This window comes from Nerophis ophidion, linkage group LG16, assembly GCF_033978795.1.
Source record: "Nerophis ophidion isolate RoL-2023_Sa linkage group LG16, RoL_Noph_v1.0, whole genome shotgun sequence".
Lineage (NCBI taxonomy): Eukaryota > Metazoa > Chordata > Actinopteri > Syngnathiformes > Syngnathidae > Nerophis > Nerophis ophidion.
In genome coordinates, this window is record NC_084626.1 from 45,387,108 (window position 1) to 45,408,613 (window position 21,506).

Genomic DNA, 21,506 nt, shown 5'->3' on the forward strand with positions numbered 1-21,506 from the left:
TAGTTTTGTTTCCAGGACGGCGTGGCGCAGTGGCAGAGTGGCCACGCGTAACCTGAGGGTCCCTGGTTCAATCCCCACCTAGTACCAACCTTGTCACGTCCGTTGTGTCCTGAGCAAGACACTTCACCCGTGCTCCTGATGGGTGCTGTTTGGCGCCTTGCATGGCGGCTCCCTTCATCAGTGTGTGAATGGGTAAATGTGGAAGTAGTGTCAAAGAGTTTTTGAGTACCTGGAAGTTAGAAAAGCGCCATACAAGTACAACCCATTTATCATTTATTTATTTAGTCAGGTTTGTTCTCCGCCACTGTGCACGCTTTTTGTTTGCTTTTTTGTGTTATAGTAAAAATATATACTTAGACCCACGTCTTGCTCGTGCCAACTTTCCTTTACCTCGGAAAAGCAATCCAAACCCCAAAGTCCACGGTTTGACAATATGTTTTATGTAAACCTAAGATTTTTTTGTTAAAATAAATCAGGTTTGTTCTCGACCATTGTGCACGCTTTTTGTTTGCTTTTTTTTGTTATAGTAAAAATATGTACTTACACTCACGTCTTGCTCGTGCCAACTTTCCTTTGCCTCGGAAAAACAATCCAAACCCCAAAGTCCACGGTTTGACAACATGTTTCATGTACCCTAAGATTTTTTTGTTAAAATAAAGCTAAAAATGCCCCTTTTGGTGGTCCCCTTTAAATAGAAAAGTATCGAGAAGTAACGAAAAGTATTGAAATACATTTTGGTACCGGTACCAAAACATTGGTGGTGACTACAGAGGTGTGTTTTGACCCCAGAAAATATGAGTTACATTTGAAGCGGTACGCCACATTCCCTGCATGCAAATAAAGCCACTGCCTCCCGAGCTAAGAGCCTGAACTCTTGTCACAGTCGCTGGCTTTTCAAATGCTGAAAAGCTGCCTTCTATTCAACTATTTCCACCCCCCCTCCCTTTCTTCCCTGGCTTCTCCTTCTCAACTCTCTTGAAAATGCCTGCAGGCCAGTGCAGAGCAGGTCCCAGGCCCTGGCGGGGTCAAAGGTCCCGCTCATACAATGGCCTCCCCACTCTGGGTCAGTTGTGGTCAAGAAAACAAAAGACAAGAAACAAAAATGGGGCAAGAGATGGTTTGGACAAACCGACGTAGTGTTTTAAGGAGTGACAAAGGACGAGGGTTGAACAATATTTGTCTGCTTGCTCAAATCCCTCCAACTCAGGCTTGGGCAATTATTTAGATTTTGGGGCCAAATTTAGAGAAAAAAATATGTGTCTGAGGGCCCGGTATATCTGATTTTTAGGAAGACTTATATAAAACCTCACAATAATGTCTGATTGAATGCTAAAAACGTTATGACAGACCTCCTGAAAAACATAATGGAATTATTTTAATTTTTTTTTTACTGAATGAGACACGCATAAAGTACGAACCCCTGTGAAGACTCTTTTTCGGCATGGTTGTTTTCCCGAGGATGCGTCAAAGAAGAACACAGCAAAGGTAAGATATAATGTATTTATTAAATAATAACAGGCTAGGAACAAAAACACTGGTGTAAAGAGAAAAACAAACCAAGGGTGCTAGCATGAGAGCTAGGAAATACAAATAAACTAAGACAAGGCACGAAGGCACAAAAATGTAAAAACAAAAAACAACTAGCATGTGAGCTAAGAAGTGGCAGGTGGCTTAGCGTAAGAGCTAGCAAGGAATACACGTACCGAGAGGGATGAGGGTCGTCACTGTTGCGCGTATGCAAATTAGGGTCCCAGAAAGAATAATGAAAAGGGGAAGGCTTATAAAGGGAAGGTGATTATCTGAAGCAGGTGTGCCGGATCGAGTGTAGCAGGTGAACTAATGAGTAACCATAGTGATGGACAAAACGAGAAATAAACGATGAAAACACAGATTGAAAAATAAACAATAACATGTGAAGATCCGAGTAACGGATCCCAACAACCCCGTTTCCATATGAGTTGGGAAATTGTGTTAGATGTAAATATAAACAGAATACAATGATTTGCAAATCATTTTCAATCCATATTCAGTTGAATATGCTACAAAGACAACATATTTGATGTTCAAACATTAACTTTAGAATTTGATGCCAGCAACACGTGACAAAGAAGTTGGGAAAGGCGGCAATATATACTGATAAAGTTGAGGGATGCTCATCAAACACTTATTTGGAACATCCCACAGGTGTGCAGGCTAATTGGGAACAGGTGGGTGCCATGATTGGCTCTAAAAACAGCTTCCCAAAAAAATGCTCAGTCTTTCACAAGAAAGGATGGGGCGAGGTACACCCCTTTGTCCACAACTGTGTGAGCAAATAGTCAAACAGTTTAAGAACAACATTTCTCAAAGTGCAATTGCAAGAAATTTAGGGATTTCAACATCTACGCTCCATAATATCATCAAAAGGTTCAGAGAATCTGGAGAAATCACTCCACGTAAGCGGCATGGCCGGAAACCAACATTGAATGACCGTGACCTGCGATCCCTCAGATGGCACTGTATCAAAAACCGACATCAATCTCTAAAGGATATCACCACATGGGCTCAGGAACACTTCAGAAAACCACTTTCACTAAAAACAGTTGGTCGGTGCATCTGTAAGTTCAAGTCAAAGCTCTACTATGCAAATCGAAAGCCATTTATCAACAACATCCAGAAACGCCGCCCGCTTCTAAGATGGACTGATGCAAAGTGGAAAAGTGTTCTGTGGTCTGACGAGTCAACATTTAGAATTGTTTTTAGAATGGAAATATTCAACATTGTGTCATCCGGACCAAAGGGGAAGCCAACCATCCAGACTGTTATCGACACAAAGTTGAAAAGCCAGCATGTGTGATGGTATGGGGGTGCATTAGTGCCCAAGGCATGGGTAACTTACACATCTGTGAAGGCACCATTAATGCTGAACGGTACATACAGGTTTTGGAACAACATATGCTGCCATCTAAGCGGCGTCTTTTTCATGGACGCTCCTGCTTATTTCAGCAAGACAATGCCAGGCCACATTCAGCACGTGTTACAACAGCGTGGCTTTGTAAAAAAAGAGTGCGGGTACTTTCCTGGCCCGCCTGCAGTCCAGACCTGTCTCCCATGGAAAATGTGTGGCGCATTATGAAGCGTAAAATACGACAGCGGAGACCCCGGACTGTTGAAGGACTGAAGCTCTACATAAAACAAGAATGGGAAAGAATTCCACTTTCAAAGCTTCAATAATTAGTTTTTCTCAGTTCCCAAACATTTATTGAGTGTTGTTAAAAGAAAAGGTGATGTAACACAGTGGTGAACATGCCCTTTCCCAACTACTTTGGCACATGTTGCAGCCATGAAATTCTAAGTTAATTATTATTCGCGGGAAAAATAAAGTTAATGAGTTTGAACATCAAATATCTTGTCTTTGTAGCATATTCAACTGAATATGGGTTGAAAAGGATTTGCAAATCTTTGTATTTTGTTTATTTTTACATCTAACACAATTTCCCAACTCATATGGAAATAGGGTTGGTACATTTAATAAAGGCAAATACAAATAAGGCAACAAGAGAAGTATCCCACACTTCTCTTATGTAAAGTAAATCTGAACAGCCGATATAGGCATCTACATCTACTATATGATTTGCATGAGAAGCTGGACAGGACAAAAAAAACAAAAAAAAACAAATAAACAAACAAGCAAACAAACAAACTAAATGATAAATGATTTGTACTTGTATAGCGCTTTTCTACCTTCAAGGTACTCAAAGCGCTTTGACACTACTTCCACATTTACCCATTCACACACACATTCACACACTGATGGAGGGAGCTGCCATGCAAGGCGCCAACCAGCACCCATCAGGAGCAAGGGTGAAGTGTCTTGCTCAGGACGCAACGGACGTGACGAGGTTGGTACTAGGTGGGATTTGAACCAGGGACCCTCGGGTTGCGCACGGCCACTCTACCACTGCGCCACGCCGTCCCCTACAAACAAAAAAAGACACTTAGAGTGTACATGAAACTAAAGAATGTGGGATTTACAATATTAACTATGAAGGATAAAACAATGAATATTGACAACATATGAATGTCACCCCCCCTCTACATCCAAACATTTTACAATCAAGCCAAATGAAACAAAAATGCAACAAACGCAGCAAAATAGGAACGCAAAGGGTAAAAAAAAAAAAAAAACCCACATACAATCTGATTGTGGGGAGGCGGAGCCGACGGGCTGACGGCGTGGCAGGGCAGGCTGGAGCCCTGCTCAAGATGGCGACAAGGAGGCGGAGAATGCGGTGGAGTGGAGAGGCAGTGTGTGCCGAGAGCGACGCCGCCGCAATCTAATTCAGGTGCGTGGAACGCGTACCTGTAGACAATCAACATATCTCCTCGCAGTGTATAAAAGGGGAGAAGGAGGAGAGATCGGGGCAGAAGGAGCAGGAGAACCCGCAGCAGAACCTGACATCCGAGAGCGACAGAAAGCGAGTCGAAGACAGCGACGACGTGCCCGGCTGAAAGAGAGCGAGGAGCGAGCAGGAGAGAAAGAGCTCAAAAGCGACCCGACCGCAGACAAGCTTGTGTTATTGAAAGAATAACAGTCAAACCTGCTAAGCAATGTCCTTCCTAGGTGGTCCATGGAACCCGCGCGACGACGGCAGGAGTCTGTCACACTGGTATATCTGATATATATCACTAAGCTTTAGAACTTTGTTGTAAAAATCTCCTTCCGCGTCTGTCCCTGACACCCACATTTCAGGCTCTGGAAACACTCTGTGGAAACGCTCCCCACCCACACTGACTCAGGTTACCATAGTAACTAATTAGATTACCATAGTAACTAATTAGATTACCATAGTACCTAGTTTATCATGCAAAAGCCCAGATTCCAACCATTGAAATACTTAGTATAGTTCAAGACTTACGGACATCAGAAAACATGAGTGCACATCATAATGGCAGCTACACTTTTCATCTCAATGAGCTGAAGAAACTATTTGGGAAGGTCCGTTGGGTCCAGATTGAAAAGCTTATTTTCCCCAGGTCTGCGCCAACTGGTTCCTGCCTGTCCGCCACATGGCTGTCTTTCCCCGGACTTTGTCCTAATCCAGCACCATTGACCAAGCATGCAGAAAGTCAGCCTACAGGATAGGTGCAAGGCCCTGTCCTACATACTGGTCCCTCGCTATGGTCCACCAGCCGCACCCTCCCCCCTGCTCTGCCTCACACAAAGTGATCTCACCAGCAAAAGCCCTGGGAACACAAATTCCCCAGCCTGAGTCCGGCCATCTTTTGGATCATATTCGGCATATAAACACAGCAGGTGCATTTTCACCCAACACTGTGATTGGTTGAGTTTTTTCCGAGGCAGCTGAGGCAAATGTCCGAGCGTCTCAGCTGACCGGGCGGTTGAGAGAGTGGCTGACACAGGAGGGGTCCAGTAAGGACCAGTAAGGACTGGAACGGGCTTAGATCATGTTGAAGTTTTGGCAGTGAAATAATCGGAGTGGTTTTTCGGGCAAGAATTGTTAGGATGGGAGCTGGGTTGCTGGTAGCTGAGGACTGTTGGAGGTTTGTCAGTGGGACAGTTGCTGGGATTTACATGACGTCACTTCCAGGTCATTGAATATGCATGGTGGTCAGTGCAGCGTCTGTTCTCAAAGGGTACTAGGCGCCATTTAGCCTTTCTCCAAGAAAAAGACCCTTTTCCTGGTTTGCCTTGTTTTCGTCAGGACAAACCGTTCAAATCGCGGAAAGGATATACCGTATTTCCTTGAATTGCTGCCGGGTGTATAGTACGCGCCTGCCTAGAATTACTGCCGGGTCAAACTCGTTTGGCAATATAATTAGCGCATGCTTAGCATTACCGCCGGCTCAGGATTAACGCCGGGTCAAACTCGATTCGCAAAATATTATTTTTATTAGCGCATGTCTAGAATCCGCTTTCCCACAATATAAACAGCGTGTCTGCCCAATGACGTTATAACTGTAGAATGATCGAGGGCGAGTTCCTGGTTTCTGTTCCACTAACGTCCTCCCAGCGCGGCAACAACACACAACAACAGCAGTCACGTTTTCGTCTACCGTAAAGCAGTTTGTCTGCCGTAAACAGCAATGTTGTGACACTCTTAAACAGGACAATACCGCCATCTACTGTGCATGCATATGTGACAGTAACGTCTACGGCTATTAGAGCAGTGGTTCTCAACTTTTTTTCAGTGCTGTACCCCCTGTGAACATTTATTTATTCATTTATTTATTTATTTATTTCGGCAATCTTCACATAAAACAAAGAACAACAACAAAAAAAGAAAAAGAAAAAACACTCATTTGAGCAATGATTGAGCCGAAAGGGTGTAGGTTGAAGCAACGCTTATATAAACCTACCCCATCACAACAAGAACAAGGTTAAAAATATATAAAATCTAAAACATGTTTCACTTATATTACTTTTTTTTTAAACAATATATAAGCAACATATATGCAGCACACGTCTCATATACACAGTTTAACATTTAAATCAAACATATACATTTGTACACTTTATATATATATATATATATATATATATATATATATATTATATATACACAATTTATTTAAATTCCATATAAAGTGGTAATATATACATTTTAATATAACCTATATTTTTTTATTCAAGTGCCCCCTAATCAGAGCAAAGCATTTTTGGTTGAAAAAAAAAAGATAAAGAAGTAAAATACAGCACTCTGTCATCAGTTTCTGATTTATTAAATTGTACAATAGTGCAAAATATTGCTCATTTGTAGTGTTTTTTCTTGAACTAATTGGAAAAAAAGATATAAAAATAACTAAATACGTGTTGAAAAATAAATGAATTGATTAACGTGGACCCCGACTTAAACAAGTTGAAAAACTTATTGGGGTGTTACCATTTAGTGGTCAATTGTACGGAATATGTACTGTACTGTGCAATCTACTAATAAAAGTATCAATCAATCAATCAATCAAACAAGTGATTCAATTATAAATAAAGATTTCTACACATACTGCGGTGAGGTGGCGACTTGTCCAGGGTGTACACTGCCTTCTGCCCGATTGTAGCTGAGCAGCGCCCCCCCCCGCAACCTCAAAGGGAATAAGCAGTAAAAAAATGGATGGATGGATAGCTGTTAATATACTCCTCCCCTCTTAACCGCGCCCCCAACAACGCCCCGCCCCCTACCTCAACCCCCGACCACGCCCCCCAACCCCCGAAATCGGAGGTCTCAAGGTTGGCAAATATGTTGTCAACCATAAAGCACAGATATATTTCCAGATTTAACATTAATTGCATTTTAAAAAGTACAAGTAAAAAAGTCAAAGTAATGCTGTGTAAGGAGAGGTTTCATCTCAGTTTGACCGGAAATGCCCAATCCTCCATCCACCTTACACTTGACCTTGCAGCACAGGAAGCCATGATTTCCCACGCTCACTAATGCACCAAAACAAACAAAAACGTGACTAAATCTTCTGTTCGTGCTCCCGCGCTCAGATAACGATGGTCGTGGCGCAAAGAGAGAGAAACATGTCAAAGAAATGTTGTGATGGGGCAATGACGTCAGCAGAGGGAAACACTAGCGAGCGCGCGCCACCGGCGAGCATGAATAGAGGCAACTCGGCGGCGCGCACCAGGGGGCGGGGCTCCGAGGCCTGGCTCGGCGACAAGAGGGTGGGAGGGGCGGAGCCTATCGCCATGAGTCCTCGCGTGTGTGTGCGTGCGCAGCCCTCCTCCTCTTAGCCGCCCCACCCCCCCGGAGTCTGGAGCAGCAAAGCGGCGGAGCTTCACTGGCTCTCCTCGGTGCGGGATATACAGCAGCGGAGAGCGGCATGGACACGGAAGGGAGCCCGAGCAGCCTGTCGTCCGGCACGGACAACTCCCCCCACGACCCATGGTAACAAAAAAAAAAAATATGGAAGAAAAAACGAACCAGCGCCTTTTCCCGCCCGTTTGCTTTCGACCCGGTCCGAGTTCACCTTGGACTTTTTAACGAGTTTGAGTCGGTGCCGAGACAAAAGAGGCTCGGTGTGGGATGGACCGCGCGGAGCTCCTCTCCTTTCCGCCTCCATCGTCCTCCCCGCAGGACACTAGCCCGTCTTTTGGCCCCCGTCCTCCAGGGGATTATACCCACCGGGGAGGGGGGGGGACCTGGCAACATGGCAACCTGGCAACATGGCCGATGCTTCCCGACTACTTTGATGATGCTCTCTCTGTGCTTGTAAGCAACACGCGTGGTGCGTTCACTGACTTACCGCTTGTCTTTCTCCCATTCAGCAAAATGTTCATCGGGGGTCTGAGTTGGCAGACGACGCAAGGTGAGATGTCCCGCATGCTACTTTATGCACACACACACACACGCACACACACACACGCATGCACGCATGAGGTTGCATGAAAACTGCAAATAGTTGAACGCTTTTCTGCTCGGCGAGGATCAGCTCGGAGGATTTAGACTTGCCGGGACGCGAGGATTAGCGTGGCAAAACACACACTTGCGTGTCCTTTCCCCGCACACTGTCTAATATGTAACGATCGATGATCCATTTCTAAGTTTACACATTGATGGCGTGTTGTTTTGCTGTTTGTTCCCGCCACTATGCCCCCCCCCCCCATTTGGTGTTATACTGCCTGCAATGGTGTCCTTCCTAACAACAATCATCCATCCATTTACTACCGCTTATTCCCTTTGAGGTTGCGGGGGATGGTGGTTCCTATTTCAGCTAGGAGGAAGGCGGTGTACACCCTGGACAATGGCCACCTCATCGCAGGGCCAACACAGATAGAAAGACAACATTCACACACACGGCCAATTTAGTGTTGCCAATCAACCTATCCCCAGGTGCATGTCTTTGGAGGTGGGAGGAGCCTATCCCCAGGTGCATGTCTTTGGAAGTGGGAGGAGCCTATCCCCAGGTGCATGTCTTTGGATGTGGGAGGAAGCCGTAGTACGCGCAGGGAACCCACGTATTCACGGGGAGGACATGCAAACCCCACACAGAAAGATCCCGAGCCTGGGATTGAACCCCAGACTAACTTGAGGGTTGCAGGTTCGATCCCCGGTTCCGCCAACCTAGTTACTGCCGTTGTGTCCTTGGGCAAGACACTTTACCCACCTGCTCCCAGTGCCACCCACACTGGTTTAAATGTAACATAGACATTGGGTTTCACTATGTAAAGCGCTTTGAGTCACTAGAGAAAAAGCGCTATATAAAATTAAATTCACTTCACAAGGTGGGAGGAAGCCGGAGCACGCGGAGGACATGCAAACCCCACCCAGAAAGATTCCGAGCCCGGGATTGAACCCCAGACTACTCAGGACCTTCGTATTGTGAGGCAGACGCACTAACCCCTCTGCCACCGTGAAGCCCAATCAATCATCCATCCATCCATTTCCTACCGCTTATTCCATCTTGGGGGCGCTGGCGCCTATCTCAGCTACAATCAGGCGGAAGGCGGTGTACACCCTGGACAAGTCGCCACCTCATCGCAGGGCCAATACAGATAGACACACAACATTCACACTCACATTCACACACTAGGGACCATCTAGTGTTGCCAATCAACCTATCCCCAGGTGCATGTATTTGGAAGTGGGAGGAGCCTATCCCCAGGTGCATGTCTTATAGAGGTGGGAGGAAGCCGGAGTACGCGGAGGACATGCAAACCCCACACAGAAAGATCCCGAGCCCGGGATTGAACCCCAGACTACTCAGGACCTTTGTATTGTGAGGCAGATGCACTAACCCCTCTGCCACCGTGAAGCCCAATCAATCATCCATCCATCCATTTCCTACCGCTTATTCCCTTTGAGATTGCGGGGAACGCTGGTTCCTATCTCAGCTAGGAGGAAGGCGGTGTACACCCTGGACAATGGCCACCTCATCGCAGGGCCAACACAGATAGAAAGACAACATTCACACACTAGGGCCAATTTAGTGTTGCCAATCAACCTATCCCCAGGTGCATGCTTTTGGAGGTGGGAGGGGCCTATCCCCAGGTGCATGTCTTTGGAAGTGGGAGGAGCCTATCCCCAGGTGCATGTCTTTGGAAGTGGGAGGAGCCTATCCCCAGGTGCATGTCTTTGGAGGTGGGAGGAAGCCGGAGTACGTAGAGGACATGCAAACCCCACACAGAAAGATCCCGAGCCTGGGATTGAACCCCAGACTACTCAGGACCTTCGTACTGTGAGGCAGACGCACTAACCCCTCTTCCACCGCGGAGCCCAATCAATCAATTAATGTTTATTTATATAGCCCTAAATCACAAGTGTCTCAAAGGGCTGCGCAAACCACAACGACATCCTCGGTAGAGCCCACATAAGGGCAAGGAAAAACTCACCCCAGTGGGACGTCGGTGACAGTGACAATGATGACTATGAGAAACCTTGGAGAGGACTGCATATGTGGGTAACCCCGCCCCCCCTAGGGGACCGAAAGCAATGGATGTCGAGCGGGTCTAACATGATATTGTGAAAGTCCAATCCATATTGGATCCAACACTGGTTCTTAACCTGGGTTCAATCGAACCCTAGGGGTTCGGTGAGTTGGCCTCAGGGGTTCGGCGGAGCCAGTCAAGAAACACCCGACTCATCCATACTGGCCAACCTTGAGACCTCCGAATTTGGGAGATGGGGGGGGGGGGGGTGTATATTGTAGATCCCGAAAGAGTTAGTGCTGCAGGGGGTTCTGGGTATTTGTTCTGTTGTGTTACGGTGAGGATGTTCTCCCGAAATGTGTTTGTCATTCTTGTTTGGTGTGGGTTCACAGTGTGGTGCGTATTTGTAACAGTGTTGAAGTTGTTTATACGGCCACCCTCAGTGTGACCTGTATGGCTGTTGACCAAGTATGCCTTGCATTCATTTACGTGTGTGTGAAAGCCACATAAATGATGTGAATGCGCCGACACGCCGTTTGTATGGAGGAAAATCGGACGTGACGACAGGTTGTAGAGGACGCTAAAGGAGAATGGTTGCCCCGGAATTCGGGATTTTCCTGGAAAAATCGGGAGGGTTGGCAAGTATTGACTCATCGTGTAAATAAAAACTTCTCCATATCTGCGTATCGTAGATACGGCAACTGCAGAAGTCACACTGATTTGCAGGTGTGTAATTTGTTGTGAGTTCATGCACACTAGGAAAAAAAAGATATAACTTTGTCTTGAATTTGAAAAAAGAAAAAAAAAATCACAAAAGAAAGGTTCGGTGAATGCACGTATGAAACTGGTGGGGTTCGGAACCTCCAACAAGGTTGAGAACCACTGATCTAACATAACCGTGAGAGTCCAGTCCAAAGTGGATCCAATATAGCAGTGAGAGTCCCGTCCATAGTGGAGCCAGCAGGAAACCATCCCAAGCGGAGGCGGATCAGCAGCGCAGAGATGTCCCCAACCGATCTACAGGCGAGCGGTCCATCCTGGGTCCTGACTTTGGACGAGCGGTCCATCCTGGGTCCGGGCTCTGGACGAACGGTCCATCCTGGGTCCGGGCTCTGGACGAACGGTCCATCCTGGGTCCCGGCTCTGGACGAGCGGTCCATCCTGGGTCCCGGCTCTGGACGAGCGGTCCATCCTGGGTCCCGGCTCTGGACGAGCGGTCCATCCTGGGTCCCGGCTCTGGACGAGCGGTCCATCCTGGGTCCCGGCTCTGGACGAGCGGTCCATCCTGGGTCCCGGCTCTGGCCGAGCGGTCCATCCTGGGTCCCGGCTCTGGGCAGCCAGTACTTCATCCATGGCCACCGAACTTGTACCCCTCTTCCACAAGGGAGAGGGGGACAGAGGAGAAAAAGAAAAGAAACGGCAGATCAACTGGTCTAAAAAGGGGGTCTATTTAAAGGCTGGAGTTTTAAGGTGAGACTTAAATGCTTCTACTGAGGTAGCATCTCAAACTGTTTCCTTTAGGGCATTCCAGAGTACTGGAGCCCGGACGGAAAACGCTCTATAGCCCGCAGACTTTTTTTGGGCTCTGGGAATCACTAATAAGCCGGAGTGCTTTGAACGCAGATTTTGTTTCCGGGACATATGGTACAATACAATCGGCAAGATAGGATGGAGTTAGACCATGTAGTATTTTATACCTAAGTAAACAAAAACAACAACCCGAGGGTCCCTGGTTCAATCCCCACCTAGTACCAACCTCGCCACGTCCGTTGTGTCCTTGAGCAAGACACTTCACCCTTGCTCCTGATGGGAGCTGGTTAGCGCCTTGCATGGCAGCTCCCTCCATCAGTGTGTGAATGTGTGTGTGAATGGGTAAATGTGGAAGTAGTGTCAACGCGCTTTGAGTACCTTGAAGGTAGAAAAGCGCTATACAAGTACAACCCATTTATTTATTTATTTATAACTGTGAGAGTCCAGTCCAAAGTGGATCCAATATAGTAGTGAGAGTCCCGTCCATAGTGGAGCCAGCAGGAAACCATCCCAAGCGGAGGCGGATCAGCAGCGCAGAGATGTCCCCAACCAATACACAGGCGAGCGGTCCATCCTGGGTCCCGGCTCTGGACAGCCAGTACTTCATCCATGGCCACCGGACCGGACCCCCTCCACAAGGGAGAAGGGGACAGAGGAGAAAAAGAAAAGAAACGGCAGATCAACTGGTCTAAAAATGGGGTCTATTTAAAGGCTGGAGTTTTAAGATGAGACTTAAATGCTTCTACTATACAAGTACAACCCATTTATCATTTAACAACAGTCACCACCATCCTGGTTTGCATAAACACAACTTCCTCGTCTCACCGGCAACCTTGTGGTTTCTCCCCCCCCCCCCCTAGAGGGCCTGAAGGACTACTTCTGCAAATTCGGCGAGGTGAAGGAGTGCCTGGTGATGCGAGATCCCATCACCAAGAGGTCGAGGTAAGCGGGAGGCGTGTGCGCCCCGCCGTCCAATCACGGACTCTCTCTCCAGTCTTGACTTTTTCCTTTTTTTTTTTTTTTTTGGGGAAAAAATCCCCAATGATTGTCTCTCCCAGGGGGTTCGGGTTCGTCACATACGCGGACCAGGCCGGCGTGGAGAAAGTTTTGGCCCAAAACAGACACGAGCTGGACTCAAAAACGGTGAGTGCAACTTCTTACTCGCCCTCCTCCTCTTCTCTCTCCGTGCTCATTCCCCCCCCCCCCCCCCCCCCCCTTCCCTCCAAATCCTGGTCCAGGGCGCCCGACATGAAAGCGTTCATTCTTGGGCTTCATCGCTATGGTTACCTGGCGGGGACCTGAATGGGGTCAGAGCCCGTCTGCAAAATGCTCACATGGTTTATGCAGAGGGTTCGCAACTTTTTCTTTTGGTCGTTTTCCTTGTGGTCCTCCTAATAGGGAGGGGGGGGGTAGGAACATCTGGCTCTGAATGCCCCTTAGTCCAATTTGGATGTGTGTGGACTTAATGACTCTGCTTGTTGTAATTTCCCCGCCTACAGCAAGATGTGGGCGCACAGGACAGAAATGTGTCACACAACTACATTTATGACGCCGTGACACTCCTGTTTCAGTCCAGGACCCCGTTTACACTGCACGGTGCACACCAAGTCAGATTGTGTTGCCCGCAAGTGACAGGTTGGATTCTAAACGCTCCAAAGAGCTTCAAATCCGATCGTATTGCATCAGGAGGCAGTCCGAATCTTTTCAATCGTGACTTCGGTGTGAATAGAAACAAGGGATGCACCGATTAATCGGTAACCGAATATATTCGGCCGAATATGGCAAAGAAAGCCACATTCGGCCTTCGGTGGAATGAGTTAAAAGCAAGGCCGAATAGTGGCGTGTGACGCAATTTTTTGACGCGGTGATGCAATCAACCAACGTGCAGTGTTAAATTCAAATTGTTTTATACATAGTTAGTTTCCTTCTTTTTATTCTGAAGCTGAAGTACTGTTATTGACACATCTGTTCTGGCCCGGGATATGTTGTGTACCTGTATAAGTGTATGAGGTTACAAGCACACACTTAATTGAGATTTAGTGGGGCGTCTGTTTACATTATTAGCCTGTTGTGTAGGCTACCTGTATAAGTGTATGAGGTTACAAGCACACACTTAATTGAGATTTACTTGAGCCTTCTGTTTACATTATTAGCATATCTACTGTGGCTAAGCAGACTTTTGCCAAAAGGACAATAATTCATTTGTTGTGGGTTTATCCACTTTAATGCACTTTATTTTTTTTTGGAATGCATGTTTTGTTTGAAGGCCTAATATAAATGAAAAACTTTGTGCTTTTTTTGAAAAGCAAAGGCTAATGGAATATTAAAAAATGTCAATATTCAATAAAAATTTACTTTATCTGTAAAAGATGTCTAAAAATGTATTCTAGGCTATTTATGCAATATAAAAAGGTGTGAAAAACTGCATTTATTATTCGGTATTTTGTATTCGGCCTTCGGCCAAGCGCTCAAATTTTATGCGGTTTCGGCTTCAGCCGCAAATTTTCATTTCGGTGCATCCCTAATAGTTAGTTTCCTTCTTTTTATTCTGAAGCTCAAGTACTGTTATTGACAAATCTGTTCTGGCCTGGGATATGTTGTGTACCTGTATAAGTGTATGAGGTTACAAGCACACACTTATTGAGATTTAGTGGAGCCTCTGTTTACATAATTAGCCTGTTGTGTAGGCTACCTGTATAAGTGTATGAGGTTACAAGCACACACTTAATTGAGATTTACTTGAGCTTTCTGTTTACATTATTAGCCTGTTGTGTAGGCTACCTGTATAAGTGTATGAGATTACAAGCACACACTTAATTAAGATTTACTTAAGCCTTCTGTTTACATTATTAGCATATCTACTGTGGCTAAGCAGACTTTTGCCAAAAGGACAATAATTCATTTGTTGTGGGTTTATCCACTTTAATGCACTTTATTTTTTTTTTTTGGAATGCATGTTTTTGTTTGAAGGCCTAATATAAATGAAAAACTTTGTGCTTTTTTTGAAAAGCAAAGACTACTGGAATATTAAAACATGTCAATATTCATCTGAAAAACATGTCTAAAAATGTATTCTAGGCTATTTATGCAATATAAAAAGGTGTGAAAAACTGCATTTATTATTCGGTATTTGGTATTCGGCCTTCAGCCAAGCACTCAAATTTTATTCGGTTTCGGCTTCGGCCACAAATTTTCATTCCGGTTCATCCCTAATAGAAACGCAACTTTTTCGTCGGCTTTGGGCGAACGACGTCATCCGTGTCGGTGGAAGTGGATACGTCACCACAACACCCGGCTTCGGTGAGCAAAGTATTGTTTCCGGCGACCCAATTTTTGTAGGTCTATCACTAGTCAATAGTGCGCAAATAGTAGGCTATAAGTCAGGGGTTGGGAACCTGTGGCTCGCGATCCAGATGCAGGGACAGAGATCCTCGTTTAACACGCCGGGTGTTTTCCAGCGAGTGTTTGTGTGCCAAACTTCTGTTTAAACTTCTGTTTATTAATATCTTTGACTGCATCCACCATATTTGTGTGAAAGTATGACTCCGGTGATGAAGGTTCTAGAATACCTCTCAACCTCAAAGGGACCCTTCTCTTTGCCAAGACTGGTTACGTGAGCTGAGATTTAGGGTTTAGCTAATAAACTGATATAGTTATCACTGGAGGACGAGGAAAAGCTAAACATGCTGCACTAAACACTGTAGGACGGGGGTTGGGAACCTATGGCTCGCGAGCCAGATGTGGTTCTTTTGATGACTACATCTGGCTCTCGGATAAATCTGAGCTGACATTGTTTAATATGATAAGTAATGAATAATTCCACTTGTAATCACAGTGTTAAAAATAATGTTCAAAATATAAAACATTCTCATGCATTTTTAATCCATCCATCCGTTTTCTACCGCAACTGTTCCAGAATTTGCGTTAATGGTAAGAAGTTATTTATTTATTCTTAGTTAGTGTGGGGCTTGCCCTCCTGGGGTTTGTCAGACCACCAAGGAGCAACATAAGAGCCTGTTTCAGGGTTACAATTAGGGATGCACCCAAATGAAAATTTGTGGCCGGAGCCGAAGCCGAATAAAATTTAAACGCTTGGCCGAATACCAAATACCGAATAATGAATGCAGTTTTTCACATTTTTTAAAATATTGCATAAATAGCCTAGAATAAATATTTAGACATGTTTTTCAAATAAAGTAATTTTTTATTGAATATTGACATTTTTTTAATATTCCAGTAGCCTTTGCTTTTCAAAAAAAGCACAAAGTTTTTCATTTATATTAGGCCTTCAAATAAAAATAAAGTGCATTAAACAAATGAATTATTGTCTTTTTGGCAAAAGTCTGCTTAGCCACAGTAGATATTTTGAAACATAGTTTATCTTCAATTTCGACTCTTTAAAATTCAAGATTCAACCGAAAAAAAAGAAAAGAAAAACTAGCTAATTCGAATCTTTTAAAAAAAAATTATTTATGGAACATCATTAGTAATTTTTCCTGATTAAGATTAAATTTAGAATTTTGATGACATGTTTTAAATAGGTTAAAATCCAATCCGCACTTTGTTAGAATATATAACAAATTGGACCAAGCTATATTTCAAATAAAGACAAATCATTATTTCTTGTAGATTTTCCCAGAACAAAAATTTGAAAAGAAATTCAAAAGACTTTGAAATAAGATTTAAATTTGATTCTACAGATTTTCTAGATTTGCCAGAATTTTTTTTTGAATTTTAATCATAATAAGTCTGAAGATATATTTCACAAATATTCTTCGAAACTAAAATGAAGAATTAAATAAAAATGTATTTATTATTCTTTACAATAACAAAAAAGAAAATACTTGAACATTGATTTAAATTGTCAGGAAAGAAGAGGAAGGAATTTAAAGGGTAAAAAGGTAGATGTGTTTAAAAATCCTAAAATCATTTTTAAGGTTGTATTTTTTCTCTAAAATTGTCTTTCTGAAAGTTATAAGAAGCAAAGTAAAAAAAATAAATGAATTTATTTAAACAAGTGAAGACCAAGTCTTTAAGATACTTTCTTGGATTTTCAAATTCTATTTGAGTTTTGTCTCTCTTAGAATTAAAAATGTCGAGCAAAGCCAGACCAGCTTGCTAGTAAATAAATAAAATTAAACAAATAGAGGCAGCTCACTGGTAAGTGCTGCTATTTGAGCTATTTTTAGAACAGGCCAGCGGGCGACTCATCTGGTCCTTACGGGCGACCTGGTGCATTATATTACTTTATTTTTATGTAAAAAGCACTCTTTTAATTTGTAGTAGTAGTGGCGACTTCCTTGTTCATTAATGGAATCCGGTCAACTTCCATTGTTTTTACTTCATCAAATTGCTCACGCAAGTGACGTCGAGGTTATGTGAAGTCCGGTAAAGATCACATCTTACTTGCAGTGTAAATTGTTATCTGGAAAAATCAGATTTTGGCGAAAATCAGATTTGGGCCACTTTGACCTGCCGTGTAAACGCAGTCTATGGAGGTGTTGTCCGCTTTCTGACCACATGTGCAAACACACGGAGCAACGGGAGGGTTTAAGAGTGAAAAACCAGGGCCCAGGTTGGAGGAAGGTGGTGTCGGTTAGTTGTTGGAGCAAGCCTGTTGCCGGGGGTGACGCCAGCCACTAGAGACAGTCCTCTAAGTACACAGCCTGTTGGGATTTATGTCTCCATAACAACTTCTCAGCTCGTTTGCATTTTAGACACTTGTGTATGTGTTTAGCTGTGCTGTGGAAACACACACACACACACAATCTTTTTTTTATTTTTTTTATTTATTTCGGCAATCTTCACATAAAACAAAGAACAACAACAAAAAAAGAAAAAAAAAACACTCATTTGAGCAATGATTGAGCCGAAAGGGTGTAGGTTGAAGCAACGCTTATATAAACCTACCCCATCACAACAAGAACAAGGTTCAAAATATATAAAATCTAAAACATGCTTCACTTATATGACTTTTTTTTTTTTAAACAATATATAAGCAACATATATGTAGCACACGTCTCATATACACAGTTTAACATTTAAATCAAACATATACATTTGTACACTTATACATATATATTATATATACACAATTAATTCCATATAAAGTGGTAATATATACATTTTAATATAACCTATATGTATAATTATGAAATCATAAATTGTATTTATATACATATTAAATATTATTGTCTTTCTAAAACAAGGTTTGCTCTTCTTTCTTATATTTACTAATGATAAATGATTTAAAAAGCTTTTCAAACTGGTTTATGTTGGTGCTGTGTTTTATTTCATCCTTTAAACAGTTCCATATTTTAACCCCTGCTATTGTCATACTCATTCGTTTCTGCGTTGTCCTACAATATTGGATCTTAAAAAGTAGTTCTCCTCTTAAATTATAATTCCCTTCTCTCTGTAAAAATCTTCTCTGTAACCCTGTTGGAAGTGAATCTTTACTTGCTTTATAAATCATTTGGGCAGTCTTGAGTTGGATGAGATCTGGTAGTTTTAAATCAAATGTTTTTATAAATAATCCATTAGTGTGTTCTTGGGGTCCTGTGCTGGAGTTTGGTTGTGTCTGATGTCGAGATATTTTTTGAAATAGTAGAAACCATATTTAAATTGAACTGCATAGTTGCTTTTGTCGGTGGGGGGGGAATTGTTCCTCCAGTCAGTTGTTAAGATCTTTTTTGCTTGAAAATTGTTCCTAAGCAATTGTAAACTATTATTTTGAAAGTGATGTCAGTCTTTGAGAGCTGGGCCAAGATGTGTTTGCTGGTTTGGAGGAAGCAGATTTTGAAAGCGTAGTAGTCTGACAAGCCCCTGATAGGGTTAGGACTTGTCCGATTATAAATCGGAATATCAGGCAAAACAATGCTAATTTTGGTGACGTATACAAGCTGAATTTGTAGAGCGGAACATGTGCTGTTTATCCAACCAAACAATTAGACCATTAAAGGCCGACTGAAATGAGATGTTCTTATTTAAACGGGGATAGCAGGTCCATTCTATGTGTCATACTTGATCATTTCGCGATATTGCCATATTTTTGCTGATAGTATTTAGTAGACAACATCGACGATAAAAATCGCAACTTTGGGTCGCTAATAAAAAAGCCCTGCCTGTACCGTAAGTAGCGGACGATGTGCGCGTGACGTCACGGGTTGTGGAGCTCCTCACATCTGAACATTGTTTACAATCATGGCCACCAGCAGCTAGAGCGATTCGGACCAAAAAAGCGACAATTTCCCCATTAATTTGAGCGAGGATGAAAGATTCGTGCGAATGAAGGACTAGAAGAAAAAAAAAGACTAGGGCAGTGGGAGCGATTCAGATGTTATTAGACAAATTTACTAGGATAATTCTGGAAAATCCCATATCTGTTTATTGTGTTGCTAGTGTTTTAGTGAGATTATATGGTCGTACCCGTACAACCTGAAGGTCGGCCCCGCATCTTTCTTCAGCACCAGTCGACGGGTAGTTACGATGCCTATCTCTGCCCTTCGCAAGGGACCCTCTTCGAAACACGATCTTTCGAAATGATCGCTGCATAATACACTGTACTTTGGGTGTGTGGTCCAATCCAGCCGTGTTCGCTTGACATCTCTGTTCCATAGTAAAGCTTGACTGTCATCTTTCGGGAATGTAAACAATGAAACACCGGCTGTGTTTGTGTTGCTAAAGCCAGCCGCAATACACCGTTTCCCACCTACAGCTTTCTTCTTTGATGTCTCCATTGTTCATTGAACAAATTGCAAAAGATTCAGCAACGCAGATGTCCAGAATACTGTGGAATTTTGCGATGAAAACGGACTACTTAATAGCTGGGAATGATGCTAGAACACGCGCACGCGTCATCAGACCGAGATGTTTTAGCAGGATATTTCGGTGCAAAATTTAAAATTGCAATTTAATAAATGTATTAGCATGTGTTGCAATGTTAATATTTCATCATTGATATATAAACTATCAGACTGTGTGGTAAGTAGTAGTGGCTTTCAGTAGTCCTTTAAAAGAATATCGAAGCAACAGACTATTCCTCAAAGCTATTTCTTACAAGAATAATCGATCCCCTATTTAACAGCGTCCACATTTTACACGCACATGTCCTTTTTGCTTCAACGCCGGACGGCCCTCGGTAGTTTGATGAGAATGAGATGAGAGACAAACATTCCTTCCCGGCACGAGGTAGGGTATTTGAAGCTCGGACGTTTCAAATCCGAGCCAAACCTTTGGTGTGTGTGAGAAAAGGACGCTTGAAGGCACAAAACAGGAAGGGCAAAAACCGAACGACGGGGATGAAACACATCAACAGGGCGCTGGAAGTAAACTATATGAACAGGTGCACGGTACGTAACACGAGCGGTATTGAACACAGTCGTATTTTAGCTTTCTTCCAGAAACTGGGAGAGAAAGGTTGAATTCAGACCGAAAACTGTAACTGTACTATCAGCGTGCATACCAACACAAATAGGAGGTCATGTATTGTTTTTCGAGTGAGGTTGTTGCTGGTTAGATTTCCTGCCGGGACAGAGAAGGGCCTAAGGGCAGTGGTGTGCTGTGTTCTGGACACAGGAGAAGGGCACGACTGGTATTTGTTTTCAGCGGGGGAAAGACTTCACTGGAAGCAGTTACAGGAGAAAGAAAGGCTGAGATCAGATCGGCTTTTCTCACTTTGTCTACACACAGACTCCATTTGGGATTATTTCAAGCCTATTAGTGATAGTCGTGTGAAATTGTGAGGAGACAAAGGGTCATTTATGTTGCTAGTTTGATGTGAAACACATTTTGTGCTATCTTGATGAATTTAATCAAAACTTTTAGCGCATATGTGAAGTACTTAAAGGGGAACATTATCACAATTTCAAAAGGGTTAAAAACAATAAAAATCAGTTCCCAGTGGCTTGTTGTATTTTTTGAAGTTTTTTTCAAAATGTTACCGGTCTCGGAATATCCCTAAATAAAGCTTTAAAGTGCCTTATTTTCGCTATCTTCGAAATCACTATCCATTTCCCTGTGACGTCACACAGTGCTGCCAATGTAAACAAACAATGGGAATACCACAGCAAGATATAGCGACATTAGCTCGGATTCAAACTCGGATTTCAGCGACTTAAGCGATTCAACAGATTACGCATGTATTGAAACAGATGGTTGGAGTATGAAAATATTGAAGCTATTGAGCGAATGGCTATTGACGCTATTCATAGCCATAGCATGCCCGAATAGCTGCGTTAGCATCGCCGGTAAAATGTGCGGACCAAACGATCAGGACTTTCGCATCTTTTGACACTGGAGCAACTTAAATCCGTCGATTGGTAAGTGTTTTTTTCGCATTAAATGTGGGTGGAACGAAACGTAATATAGTTGCAAATGCATCTGCAGGTTATCCATACATCTCTGTTCCATGTCTGCTTTAGCACCGCCGGTAAATAGCATGTTAGCATCGATTAGCTGGCAGTCAACATCAACAAAACTCACCTTTGTGATTTCGTTGACTATCGTTGCAAATGCATCTGCAGGTTATCCATACATCTCTGTGCCATGTCTGCCTTAGCATCGCCTGTAAAATGTGGAGAAACTCCGGCATATTCAATGGGGGTCTGGC

The 21,506-nt window shown here is 43.5% G+C and overlaps 1 protein-coding gene across 1 annotated transcript in view; it reads left to right on the forward strand.

The window, feature by feature from the left end:
• The first annotated feature begins 7,722 nt into the window (after positions 1–7,722).
• The window catches only part of LOC133535463 (RNA-binding protein Musashi homolog 1-like), a 108,195-nt gene continuing 94,411 nt past the window's right edge, over positions 7,723–21,506 (forward strand). The window contains exons 1-4 of the mRNA XM_061875323.1: positions 7,723–7,886; positions 8,267–8,307; positions 12,757–12,838; positions 12,955–13,039. Of these exons, the coding sequence (XP_061731307.1) occupies positions 7,822–7,886; positions 8,267–8,307; positions 12,757–12,838; positions 12,955–13,039 (273 nt within the window). The 5' untranslated portion in view covers positions 7,723–7,821. The remainder of the gene's footprint in view (positions 7,887–8,266; positions 8,308–12,756; positions 12,839–12,954; positions 13,040–21,506) is intronic.